General features: G+C 41.0%; 1 protein-coding gene across 1 annotated transcript in view; it reads right to left on the bottom strand.

The window, feature by feature from the left end:
* CFAP61 (cilia and flagella associated protein 61) overlaps positions 1-13,559 on the bottom strand; it is a 273,562-nt gene that overhangs the window by 76,347 nt on the left and 183,656 nt on the right. The window contains exon 20 of the mRNA XM_032592605.1: positions 6,451-6,625. Within this exon, the coding sequence (XP_032448496.1) occupies positions 6,451-6,625 (175 nt within the window). The remainder of the gene's footprint in view (positions 1-6,450; positions 6,626-13,559) is intronic.

Here is a 13,559-nt window from a genome sequence, read left to right as displayed (position 1 = left end):
CAAATATTTATAAGGACATAACACATCGCAGGGGCTTCCTTCACATAATTGGGATAGCATATACATTCTTTTGACATTTCAATGTACATATGATGCAAATAGAGTGGGAAATCTGAGGATTTCCCGTGGATATCAGTTTTATGCTAAAAAATCTGGCCACTCTACAGCTCAGTTAATCTAAAGATAAGAAACGGCCCGTTTTTGCATTTGATCTGATAGGTGACAGAGGTACCATGGTGGGCTGCCCTCCTCTGAAATGGCAAATGGTAATGGATGATTAGAGCAGTCTGGGTGAATTTTCAATACAGGATAATAGAATATAACCATAGTAGTTTTCATGGAAGGCCAACCTTTGTTGCTCCTTTTAGGGCATAAATTATGCATTACTAAGATTACAGATCTGAAACAGGAAGCAGAACACAAGGAGGGCACCGTTAGAAAGAGGACCGTGAGAAAGCACCCGAAATTAAGGTTGGCAAGAGGAACACTCATTTCCTCACAGCTAACCTGCAGTAACCTTCCAGGTGAACCATGCAAGGGGGCTGCCAAGAGGAGAGAGGGATTTTGGTGTCGACAGCCAGGCTGGGGAGAAAGAGGGAAAGTGAGGTCTCAAATCACCCTCTATAAGCTGTCAATTCTCCACCTCAGATCAAAAAAGCACTAAGACTTGTCATTTAAAATGCTGGCAGATATGGAAAGGTGATATTTTTGCTTTTTGATACATGCTCTTTGAAGATATAAATGAGTGCACTAACAACTTTGTGATCACCAAAGTAAGGCAATGACACTTTAACATTTCAACTATCATAATGCACCCAGATTTATGAGATTCTTCGATTTATCTTAATCAGAGGGGAAAAGATGCCAGTTTTCATCATTCTGAAACTATTGTTTATCTCCTCTAGAAGCTAGACATTTTACTAATATTTAAAAGGAACATGGCTTTAGAGAAATTAAATACTTCAGTTGATCTCCCTGTTAACCTCAAAAAACAAAATATGGTCTTAATTTTCTTAGACACAGATTTGCCCTAAGAGTAAGGGAACAGCCTTTTTAAATAATTTTTTTTCAATAGATGCTAAAATAGTATTTTATTCTTTTGAACTGAGTGCTTTAATTTTAATCACCTAGAAGGTATGCATTTCATAGTCATGCTCAATATTCTAAAGATGAAGATTCTCCAGAAAACCATCTTTTGAAATGAAGACAAGGAAGGGATTTCCTGGTTTGGCCTTAAAATCACATCTCAATGTATGCAAACAGTCTGTATTAGAAATCAATTCAAGATTTATGCACACAGATATTAACTTGAATTTTTCTTCCTAGTTATTATGGTTAAGGCCAGAGAAAACAAAAACTATATGCTAAATTTTATAATTTATGTATTTTAATTATGTCTATGTATATTTACATATTCCATTGTATTTTAATGAAGAATTATATTTCCTTTTTCCACTTCAAAAGAGACATAGTGTGATTATGTATGACCTCATTCATCCTCAGAACAGCCCCAAGAGATTGTATGTTCTCCAGAAAACAGAGGACAAAGGGGTTAAAGGATCCAGCTCCAGGTCACACAGCAGGTAGATGGTTCAGCAGAACTCAGACCTCCTGAGTCTGGTTTTGGACTCACACCACTACACTATATTTGCAGATGGATATGTAATAAATTCCTTAAAAAATACTCTAATTGGCATTTAATCTGTGTAATGAACTTTAGCAAATAACTAGATAATTAAAGAATTTAAAATAGATATCACAGAATATTAGTAAACTATGAAATAAACATTCACTTAAAAACCATATCACATCCATGAATAGATCAGAGACTGTTCTTTTTATTTTTTATACGTCAAAGCCTAAGATTTCCATGACCCAAGCCTGACCTGTCTCATTTTGTTCTGCCAAATTAAAAGGGAAGACTATATTAGATATAACATACCAAAGGCTTTGCTTGGTGATTCATGCAGTGGAATTTTAATGTTATACTTTTCCTAACAAACATGCTTTTAATAAGGCAGTAAACTGCATTTAGCTAAAGATGAAAATAATTGATCCATTTCGGGCCATTAAGGCCATTTTATTTATTTATTTTTTTTTACTTTACTTTCATCTTACTTTTCATTTTCATGGAAAGTACAGAGGTAATAGCAGATGAATTTCAATTAGTTTCAATTAATGCCATAAACCGTTATAATGTATTAGGTTGCCCGGTTCTATCTGAACCCCCCCTACCCCCGGGCAGAACCCTCCAGGTTTTGTTTGCCTTTGAAAGCAGCATTTGAGCTGGTGATGTCAGCTATTCTCCACGATACTGGAGCAGTTCTGATCATTTAGGATAATTTACATCTATAAACCTATCCAACTCTAGAGCCCAGAAAACAATGTCCTTCATTCTGGGCTAATTCCATCACAGAACAATCATTTCTCCTTTGGCAGCAGAAGCAGGCAGGATAAAACAGAGAATGGGGGTGGGGGTGGGGGGACAGTGGTGATGCTTTGAGGCTGTATCTGTATGGTTTTAATGGGCAGAAATTCCGGAACTGACTTCCTCCCAGTGGCCATCCATTGCTTCTCATACCCAGCATCCACCTGTCCTTCTAGAACAATTTCCCCACCATCCTCAACAAACAAGCCCTTCCCCTCAAGTGCCTGTATTTCAGCTAAGTTAGGCCTGGCATGTCCCAGGATTCCATGTGTGATTGCCGGATGGACATATGACCCAATCATTGCCACAGAGACACAGGAGATTTTTTTTTCTCAGACTTTTGTAGGAAGAGCCCTGTCCTTAGCTCTTTCCTGCTAACCTCATCCTGAGCTATTGAGAAAGGGAGAAATTAGCACTGACTATCATGAAAAAAGCTAACTATCATGAAAGATGTCCACATTCTTCCTGGTGTCATTACGGTGACATGAAGAGGAAAAAGGGCTGGCAGGTGGAGTGATAGCAGTAGGTACACAAACGCAGCCCTGCTCATTTCTCATGAAGTGCCAGGCTTCTAGTTTCTAGCTTCAAATATCATCATCCCATAACTGTCTTTGGTATAAGCCAGAAGTGGCTGCACCAGCCCTCACCTGCCACGGCCACCCCCCTCCAACGGGTTATGCAGTCTTCTCCAACCCGGTCTTTCTGGATTGCTTTCTCTCTACTAGATGGGAGGCTCACCTTCCTGAAGTGCTGTTTGGTGCACTGGTTATCCCTTTCACTAGTTCCCCAACCCCTAACAAGTCACCAGTTAAACCCAGACATGGCTGGGCCCTGAGGTCCTCCACCTGCCAATCCACCTTCATTTCCCACTGCTGCCCTTCAAGGGTCTGCCCAATGCAATTCAAGCACCCCCCCCCCCAACCTGTCTGTTTACTTCTCCTGCTCTTCTTTAAGGCTGAGCCCAATCCTCCTTTTCCAAACTTCAGTTTCCAGGGCTCTCATTAAGGACATAGTGCCTGTCTATAAATGGACCAGCCCCCGGTGTACGTAGTTCCCCATTAAAAAAAATTTTTTTTTAGTTTATTTACTTTTTTTTTTTTAAGAGACACAGAGAGAGCACGAGTAAAGGAGGGGCAGAGAGAGGGGGAGAGGGAGAATCCCAAGCAGGCTCTGCACCATCAGGTTAAAGCCAGATGCATGCCTTGAACTCATGAACCAGGAGATCATGACCAGAGCCAAAACCAAGAATCGAACACTTAACCTACTGAGCTACCCAGGCATCTCTGATTTTTTGTGCAGATGGTGTCCTAGACTGTGCTATCACCAGGGGCTGAGATTACAGCCTTGGGAACTTTCTGTGCATAGCAATAAGCCCATCACATGTAGCAGTAGTAACAGTGATGCTAATAGAAGCCTGTATTACCGAATTCTCACTGTGTATGAGACACTATCCTGAGTTGGACATGTAATATTATCTTATTTATCTCATTTAATTCTCACAGCAACCCATGTGAGGAAGATATTATCTGGAATGGGACTAATCAAATTCAAGTCTGAATAGGACTCTAATTGTGGAAAAGCTACAAAGAGAAAGCTTCCTTCAGGCAGGAGGTTAGCATTTTTCATTCTAACTTTTCTTTCACAAAAAGTCATTGGAAAAGGAGCACCACACAGAGTTGAATTAATCTGGCTGGGCTGGGTTTCTCAGATATCTCTGGAGCCTGGGCCTAGCCTCTGAGTGTTATGAGCATCTACTAGAGACATGCCCTAGGAGTGTCATTAGCATGGGATCCAGGAAAATAGCCTACATTTAAGACAATAAGTGAATTTCTACATACTTCTTATCTTGGCAGTTCAATGGACAAAAGCAGGCACTCAGAGGGGTTGTATGCAGTGGCTGATGGGAGACATTCTTAAATCTTGCAAAAGCATTCATTTCCCTTTAAGTGGGCAGCAGAGTAACACCATCTCTGACAACCAGTCAAGTCATCAGAATAGCACAGATGCTCTTCCCCCATCTGGCAACCAAGAGCACAGAAAAAAAAAATTCCATCTGAAGGAGGGCATAGTGTATGTTGTTTTTGGGATTTCTAAATTCTCTGCTACAAACATTCAACCTCAAGAACTTGCATTGTCACTTTCAAAGGCCCTTTCTTTGGTCAAAATGCTCCTTACTTCTAACATCCAAAATAGGCAGCTGTTTGAAGTTAAAACACTGCTTTATGACAGGATCGGGCAAAGTCCTAAAATAAAACACACTGGGTATTTTGTATTGAGCCATGGACTCTTGTGCTTTCAGGGAGTGTAAGTTACAATTTGAGGTCAGACTTGACAAAATGGTAATGACCTGTCACAAATTATATGCACAAAAGCAGGTTCTGCAAACTATGGCTCATCACCTATTTTTGTAAATAAAGTTTTATTGGAACACAGCCTTGCCCATTTATTTGTGTTCTGTCTTTCTTGCTGCAATGGCAGAACTGAGTGGATGGGAAAGAGACCATATGGCCTGCAAAGTCAAATATATTTGCTATCTGAACATTTATAGCAAAAGTTTGCTGATGTCCAAATTAAGAATTCCTTAAGTCTATGTAGGTCACAGGATAGTGATTAAAAAAAATGACTAAAATGTTAAAACAGGTTTAAACACATACCGATGCAAAATCTAAAATAATACCAAGTTATGAGGCAAATATGAAAATACTTTGACATGTTTTAAATCTAGGTCCCTAGTGTATATCTATATATTCCACCTTTGTCCAAAGGTTCCACACCCACTTGGTTTTGTGGGTTACCTTAGCCCAACTTTTAGGTTACATGACATATTTCAGACCCCAGAAAAATACAGAAAGCTTCCAAAAAACACTTGGTGAGACTAGCATACCCTTAATTCCCAAAAATGGACAAGTAAAGCTTATATGAGAAACTGCAGGCCAATCTCACTTATGAATTTAGATCAAATAACCTATAAAAAATTAGCAAATTGAATCCAGCAATGTTTTGAATGTCACTTGATACCTATTTTTTTTATTTTTAATGGAGTAAATGTAGTAACTTAACAAAAAGTTAATTAATACCTAAATCTTCCACGAAAAATCATAAAAAACTCTATTTAATTTTAATATAACTATAATAATATTATAAATTGTATTTAAATAAGTACACTAAACAAATTATTATATTTAACTTTACATCTTGACCCCCATAGTATAGGCACTTTGTGTTTTTTGATATCCCTGGGCTGCACAGAACATCTGGATTAGCATCTCAGGGTGCCACGGGTGGTTGTATAACCCAACCGAGTCACTGTTTTAGGTAAAAACTGAGGGGCCACCCTTCGTCCTTTCCCAAACTTGACTGCCAGGTCTCCATTAAGGACGAGTAGGTAAGCAGGCCCTGTTCTGGTTGTCTTACTAGTCAAACAATTTCAATTTAATCCAAGCAATAGAGAGGGAGATGTTGGAGAAAACACTTTTGACTGGCAGACGCATTTGTTCAAATGTTTTACTCTCTCATTTTGATTCAGAAAGTGGCACGCAACTTGAATATGTGTGTTTGTGGGAAGGACTGTGCAGACGACACCAAGAAAGAGAACAATGGATCGGGAAGGGAAGAAAAGAGCCCTTCCAACACAGACCTTTCTTTTTCTTCCTAGGTCTTTTCGGCTTCACAAAAGGAGACATATTTTCCATATAATTGCTAAACATGTTTGCTTATTAAATTATTCTTTAATTAGTTAATGATTTTAGCCATGCTTTGCTCTTCGGATATTCATTTTGTGTAATAAAATAATTATAGATAATTAAACTATCTCAAGCCTTTTTCTTTCCCCCAGCAAACATGCTGGGTATCCAAAAATGACAACAAGTTGTAAATTAATCTGGAAAACAAAGCATGACAGATGAATGATTTGGTTGGAATTAATTAGGCACTAATTATACACTGGAACTAGATGAAGGATGAGACTCATTATAAAAATAAAAAGCAATTCTGAAAAAATGCACAGTTACCAACATCCTTACCTTCTGTGACTATGGGGTTGTTCCTTATCCAACGCAGGGCCTTACAGCAATCTTCTTCATCGTTAAGAGTGAAATGATTGCCAGGAACTTGATCAGTGTATCGCTGCTTCCCGCTGCTCGGAATCTCTCTGTTTGTCAGGTGTTGACTAATATCAGCCCCTGTAGGGCATGGGACCTGAGAGGTACGTTACAGAGAAATGCTTATTTCACTGGTAGTAAGGGAAGCACTGACACAGCAATAAATTAATTAATTAAATTAAATACACATAGAAATGTCCAGTATAGGTGTGCCTTTTTCAGTCCCCTGATACAATCATGTTTGAATTTAAAAAATAAAAATAAAACAGGTGGAATGACCCCTTAGAGACAATTCTCAGAAAGGGTTGCTCTGGTTCTCTGATGCCACATAACAAATTATTCCATACATTCTGTAGATCAGTAATTCAAGCAAGGGCAAGGTGGGCGACAGTTTGTCTCTGTTCTATAATGTTGGAGGCCTCAGCTGGGAAGACTTGTAGGCTGCAGGTGACTTCATGGCTGGGGCTGATTCATCTGGTGATAAACCATCTCACTCCTCCCCTCTCCCCCCACGAAAACATGCCAGGTATTCAAAAATGACAGCAAGTTGTCATTATATGTCCAGCAATTGATGCTGGCTGTGACTGGGATCTTGGCTGGGGTGTTGGCCAAAACATTACATGCAGCCTCTCCATGTGTCTTGGGCTTCCTCACAACACGGCATCCGGGTTCCGAGGACATGTGTCCTGAGAGAACCAGTATAAAAAGCTCCATGTTCTTTTCCATCCTAGTCTGGGAAATTGGGCAGTGTTTTCCACCATGTTCTATTCATGGGGGTCATCATAAAAGCCTGGCCAGGATCAGGCAGAGGAACCCAGGATCCATCTCTTCATGTAGGCGTGGCATGGCCAAGGAAGAACACAGCACAGGGAATGGGATCTGACATAGCCATTTGCGGCAAAAGCAATTTGCACAGAAGCAATCATATCAGGGGTTGAAATCCAAGTGCATAGAGGCGCTAGGCAGAAAAGAAAATGAGGGAAGTGGACTACTATAGAATTATTCTTCACTTTGTCAGAGAAATACTCTTTCTCTCCCTCTCCTTTCACCTCTCTCCCTCCCTCCCTTTCTCTATTTCCCTCTCTCCCTCCCTCCCTCTCTCCCTCTCCTTCTCCTGTCTCTGTCCGAACACAGAACCCTCCCAGTATAACTTCTGTTCTCTCACTTTTGACACAGACATGAGTGGAAGCAGACACTTTCCTCTAGTATAAGGAAAGCGACAGTGAGAACATAATAAAAGATGACACTTGTCTTCAGTGTCAGGGATACTGTGGCAGACTTGAAGGCCCATGCCCTGGCCAGAGTTTGGCCACAACTCAATTCTATCCAGTTGGTGCCAGAGTAGAGCATGGGTTCAGTGTGGCCAGATCTGATTTCTCAAGAAATGCCAGACACTTTTTTTTTTTTTACCTGTGGACTCTTGATTTCTTCAATATTTTGGTTCAAATTAGAATCAAACAAATGCCCTTGTGAAAGCCAAGTACAATAGCACAGTGGCATGAGTTTGCCCAGTGGGCCAGCATTTCACCCCTCTGAGTTTTATTTGGCAACCAGGTGAGATTAGGTGGAAGATAATGAGACTGGAATCAGTAGCAAGATTCAAAGGCAATGGAAGGTCTCTGTTAGAAGACCTGTACCAGCTGCCTTGCATATTTGTGATGTAAGGCCCATGGGCTGTGAGTCAGGGATCGTTATACAGCAATGATGGGCAAAAAGTTCACCTGCAGTAGATGCTAATGTGGGTGCAGAGAAAGTTCTCCCACCCTTGACAAGTGCAGAAAATGCCTTTTATATGGGGTAGGGGTAAATACTGGCTAGTATTTGAATAAATGGGGTTTCACTAAACCTCAGGTAACATTTAGGAAACTTTTTGGTTCTATCCTTCCTCAATATAAATGGTAAATAAGCCTTGTACCTTACTGTGATGCATTTAATTGATTTTCAAACTGAATTAAATTAACTTAATAAACAAACAATTTGTTTTAGTATTTATTTTGGGGGGAGAGTACAAGTAGGGGAGAGGCAGAGAGAGGGAGACAGAAGATCTGAAGAGGGCTCTGTGCTGACAGGCTGACATCAGCAAGGCCAATGTGGGGCTCAAACTCATGAGCCACGAGATCATGACCTGAGTTGAAGTCAGACGTTTAACCAACTAAGCCACTCAGGTGTCCCAAAAAACAATCAATTTTTAAAGCTGGATTTACTTTCTCTATAAAGAACCTGCAGTAAAATTATATTTAGTAAAAAAGAACAATTCAGGAAGTAGTGGTCATTTACTGCAACTACAATTGTGGAGGTAAATTTTTCTTCTTAGCAATATAGCTTGCTTAGCAAATCACAGCAAATTTTGGCATTTTTATATTCACAGGTAGTATGAAGCAGTCCACAGTCCAATCATCTGGTAAATGATTTACAGTGCATAATATTGAATGCCATGCTCTGGAGGTTAGAAACCTCACCAGAACTCCAATGAGCACTGTGGTATAAAAGAAAATAAAATTTAGGTAACAGTACACCCATTTTAGTACCCCATGCTTTAATGAATCGGGGAAAGTCCTTGGCAGAAAGTGGTAGGGCTAAAGAACAAATTGAGAACTATTCAATTTATAAAGCTTTCAATGAGTTACTATCCCCAAATAGTAAGTTCTTAGATGAAAAAAACAAGGAAGGGAGAGGGGAAAAGAACAAGTTCCAAAATGAAAATCAGCTTACCTACTGTGATCCTAAAATGTAACGGCATTCTGATAACCTGTATTATTCTTGTGTGCACTTACGTGTGTGGGATCATTTTTGCACAAGATCAGAAAAATTAAAGGAAAATTAAGGGGATAATGTATTTTTCATATTCACGCAATGGCATTTTCACAAAGTAGGCAAAATCGAAGCTAGGATTTTAAATCCCAAGGCCAATTAATTTGTCCACACAGACTTCAGCAGAGCTTAATAAATGAAAAAAAGATCTATGGGAAAAAAAATCCTATTACATCATCAAAGTAAGGGAGAGAGTCAAGTTTAATAGGAGAGCATGGGTGTATTTCACCATCCCCACTGGAATGTTCTGCCATTAACTAAACTGCCACTAGTGACTAGAGAGTAGGGACAACTTTTCCATCCTTCTGTCAGATTGAACAGCCCAGCATCGCTGACTGGTGGGAGCCCCTCCTGAGGGTATTGTGGAGCCACTTACCAGACCCGATTTGCTTTTCTCCAGATAGTTTTAATGAGAGAAAGAAACTTAATTTGACTCTAACTCTAAGCATTAAGTTCTAGAATTTCTGTGTTGTAAGGATTTTTAAAAGCTACCAAGTGCAATTTCTGGATCATATCTGTGAGAGAGGGAGGGTAGGGAGGGGAAAGGGGAGGAAAGAGACAGAGAAAGAGGAAGAGAGAAGAGAGACAAGGGCAATGGTGAAGAACTCAGTCTGGAGCCTGGGTCTAAATCCTGGCGTGTCACTTTGTCGTCGCCTGACCCTAGACAAATCACCTCAGTTTCACTGCACCTTGGCTCCCTCATCCATAAAATGGGGAAGAAAGCATCATGGACCTTGGAGATTTCCTGCAAGGACTACAGCAGTTAACACACGCAGCAGTCCCTCGACCTCCGTCAGGTGTTCCTACCGCCTTATGAGGGCCCCGCCAGGGCATGCTCATGTCTCCTGGGCCGGACATTCCCCCTTGGAGGAGACCCTGACTCTTAGGAAGTTGTTTGGTAGGATGAATAAGCGCTGTATTCCCATCACTTCTGGTGGTCTGTCTTCAATCAGCTTCCTGAGGCCATGACATTCAAGTCTGATCTGTTTTCTGCATGCACATACCCTTCGAGTATTTGAGGACAGCGATCCTGAATCTTCACCTCTGTGGCTCAACATCTGGGGTGACTTCAAGTCTCTGGATGTGGTTCAGCTTGTTTTTTCCTGTCTTAAACGTGACTGCAAAGAAGCAAACACTCCAGGGGCACCTCTGTTTTTGTGATGTATTCTTTCACACGATCATGTTCCGCATGTAACAAGCTCATCACCTCTGTATTGTTGTCACGAATTGTGCCCTTTGTCAACATTAATGCTTTTCTTTCTCCAATTAATTCCGCTTTGTTGGATACTAATATTGCTGCTGCTTCTGACAGCTGTTGAGTTTGTGTGGCACCTTTTGCTGGTGCACTTCTAACATTTCATTTTGAAACTTTGGATGTCATTTTGTTTTGGTAGTTCTCTTGTATTTTGAATTTGGTGCAAACACAGAGCCTTGCTCTTGTAACAGCGCAGTTTAAAACCATGGCATTCACCGTTGCGACTGTTGTTTTTCTCAATGCCATTCTGGTTTATCCTTGTTTAAAGCACTGTGGCTATTTCCTTTGTTTCCTTCCCTGTGGTTACACAAATGATGTTTTCTCCGGTCTTATCTACTCCCGGGTTTGGAAGGCGGATTTACTCGTGCTGTTCAAAAGCATTCATTACATTATTCCTTCTATATGTAAGAGTCAAGACCAAAATATTACCTTTGGTTTTCCCCATTTAAGAGAATTCCTATTTCTCCCTGGCCACCTCTCCCTATTTTCGAATAACTTGGTTCTTGATTAGATTTAGATGAAGTTTCAGTGTTACCTACTTTACATTTATTCTCAGACTTATAAGCTTTTGAATTGTTTGGTGCTTGCCACTTACCTTTTTAGACTATCATAAAGTTCTAAATTTTCCTTTCTGCCTTAGTTATTCAGAATACACACTAAAGAACACAGAAGATCATTCTTCTGAGGCCTCACAGACAAAACAACAGCTTTTTGCTGTCTTCAAATAGGAGAGACGTGGGTGCACATATACTTACTGAACTGCCATATTTTCTTCAAAATTCTGTGTGGCTAGTTTCATGTTTTTATGCCATTTTGTCCTAGAAGGGGAATTTTGGGTGCTTGTCTTATTTTTGTTCTTGAGGGGTGGTGGTGGTGGTGGTGGTGGTGGTGATCTGTTGTTTTTCTCTTGAAATGTGTTCATATTTTTCCCCATCATTGTTGAAGAACTAAAATTTCATCAGAATATAACTAGCTGAGTAAATTTTTCTTTGATTTTGCCTGGAATGGGCTCAACTGGACAATATGGTATTTAGGTAAGGAAAATTCTCTTCTAGCATGTCTCTGTTGTATCTATTCCATTCATCACAGCCTCTTCTTTGGAAAAACCAGTGATCTATATGTTGCCTCCGTGTTGATCACACCTTCTCGTGTCTTGAGCCAAATGTATCCTTTACCCTTTGCCCTTTGCCCTCTGCCCTCCAGGGGAGCTTTGCGCTTTGTTTTCAGCATCAAACATTGTTCAGTAGCAGTTCTCTCTCTTGACAGGGGTTGGATTTCAATCCTTTCTTACCCATCTATCTTTTCATCTAATTCTGTAGCCTACTCAGCTCAGCTTTTGCTCTTCTGATGGCTTCAGCTCCCATTTCAGAGTCTGGCTGATCAAACTGTACTGAAGATGATGAATAGTTTTCTGCAGTGTGTGTGTACATGCATGCATGTGTGTGCGTGTGTGTGTGTGACTCCTGGAATATTGTCAAGAGTATGTTCTTGGGGCGCCTGGGTGGCGCAGTCGGTTAAGCGTCCGACTTCAGCCAGGTCACGATCTCGCGGTCCGTGAGTTCGAGCCCCGCGTCAGGCTCTGGGCTGATGGCTCGGAGCCTGGAGCCTGTTTCCGATTCTGTGTCTCCCTCTCTCTCTGCCCCTCCCCCGTTCATGCTCTGTCTCTCTCTGTCCCAAGAATAAATAAAAACGGAGGAAAAAAAATTAAAAAAAAATTATAAAAAAAAAAAAAAAAGAGTATGTTCTTTCTCTGATTTTTCCAGATGTTGTTCCCTTTCCCTTACCCTATGTTATCCTTTTGTTTCAGGTGCCTTTTGCTAAGCAACAAACTCACACCAAAACTAAGTGGTTCAAACAACCACCATTTTATTACTTTTCATGATTTCGTGGGCCAGAAATTTGGGTAGGGTTTGGCTGGGAAATTCCTTTATTCCATGTGTTAGCAACAGAAGTCACTTGGTGATATTTAGCTGGTGGAGCATCCAAGATGGCTTCACTCATGTGTCTGGTGCTTTGTCAGGGATGGCTGGAAGGCTGGGTTCACCCGAAACTGCCAACTGGAGAACCCAGGTGTGGCATGTCCAATCACAGGGTGAGTATCTGGACTTATTTGGCCTTTCAGGGCTCCAGGAGCCACTGTTCTCACAAACAAGGAGACACTGCCTGGCCCCTGACCCAGCCCCAGAAGTCACACCACATCACTTCCCTTGTATTGTATCTGTCAAGATAGTCACAAGTCTGCCCAGATTCAAGGGGAAGAAATGCAGACCCCATCTCTTAGCATGTTATTTTCCCCTTTAATCATCCCCAAGCACAGTGAGGTCTCTTCATGATAACTGCTGATCTATGACATTGGGGAGGTCTTACGTCCGAAGAGGCAAAGTGGTGTATGTAGCTCTTTTCAGCTGTTTACAGCAGGCTCTCACCTGCAGCTGCACCGTTCTAGATGCCAGGCTCTTATTTACCCCATCAAGGATGTAATTAGCCTCTGTGAAGACCACATCATATTGCTGACCACATCAAGCTCAATATAACTAACATCCCCAACTTACTCTCTCACCTGGTGGGATGTTCTTGCCCCACCTGCTGGCTTCTAGTGAGCATCACCCCTTTAAGAGTCCCTGCAAGTGGACACATTTTTACTCTTTGTCTTGTTGAGAAGACCCAAAACCAGGCATGGGGAGGTGGTCTCTCCATGGCTCTCCATGCGCCATGGAGAGTTGCCCAGGACCTCAGTTGTAAGCTTTCCCAGAACTTGTCAATGGGCACCAGCATGTGCCCACCAACAAAAGAACCCAATTATAGATAGGGTGGGGAAGGGAGTTAGTTAGAAGGTACTGAATATGATTCGTCTTCCAAAATGGAAAGGTCATAGATAATGTCAGGAGTTGACAGATCAAAGATAAAACTTCTATAAACACATTATTTGGAGTTCTGGGGGTAATCACTGAGGAACTAACAACAG

The sequence above is a fragment of the Lynx canadensis genome, chromosome A3 (assembly GCF_007474595.2).
Source record: "Lynx canadensis isolate LIC74 chromosome A3, mLynCan4.pri.v2, whole genome shotgun sequence".
In the NCBI taxonomy this organism is placed as follows: Eukaryota; Metazoa; Chordata; class Mammalia; order Carnivora; family Felidae; genus Lynx; species Lynx canadensis.
This window is presented reverse-complemented; position numbering and strand designations above follow the sequence as displayed.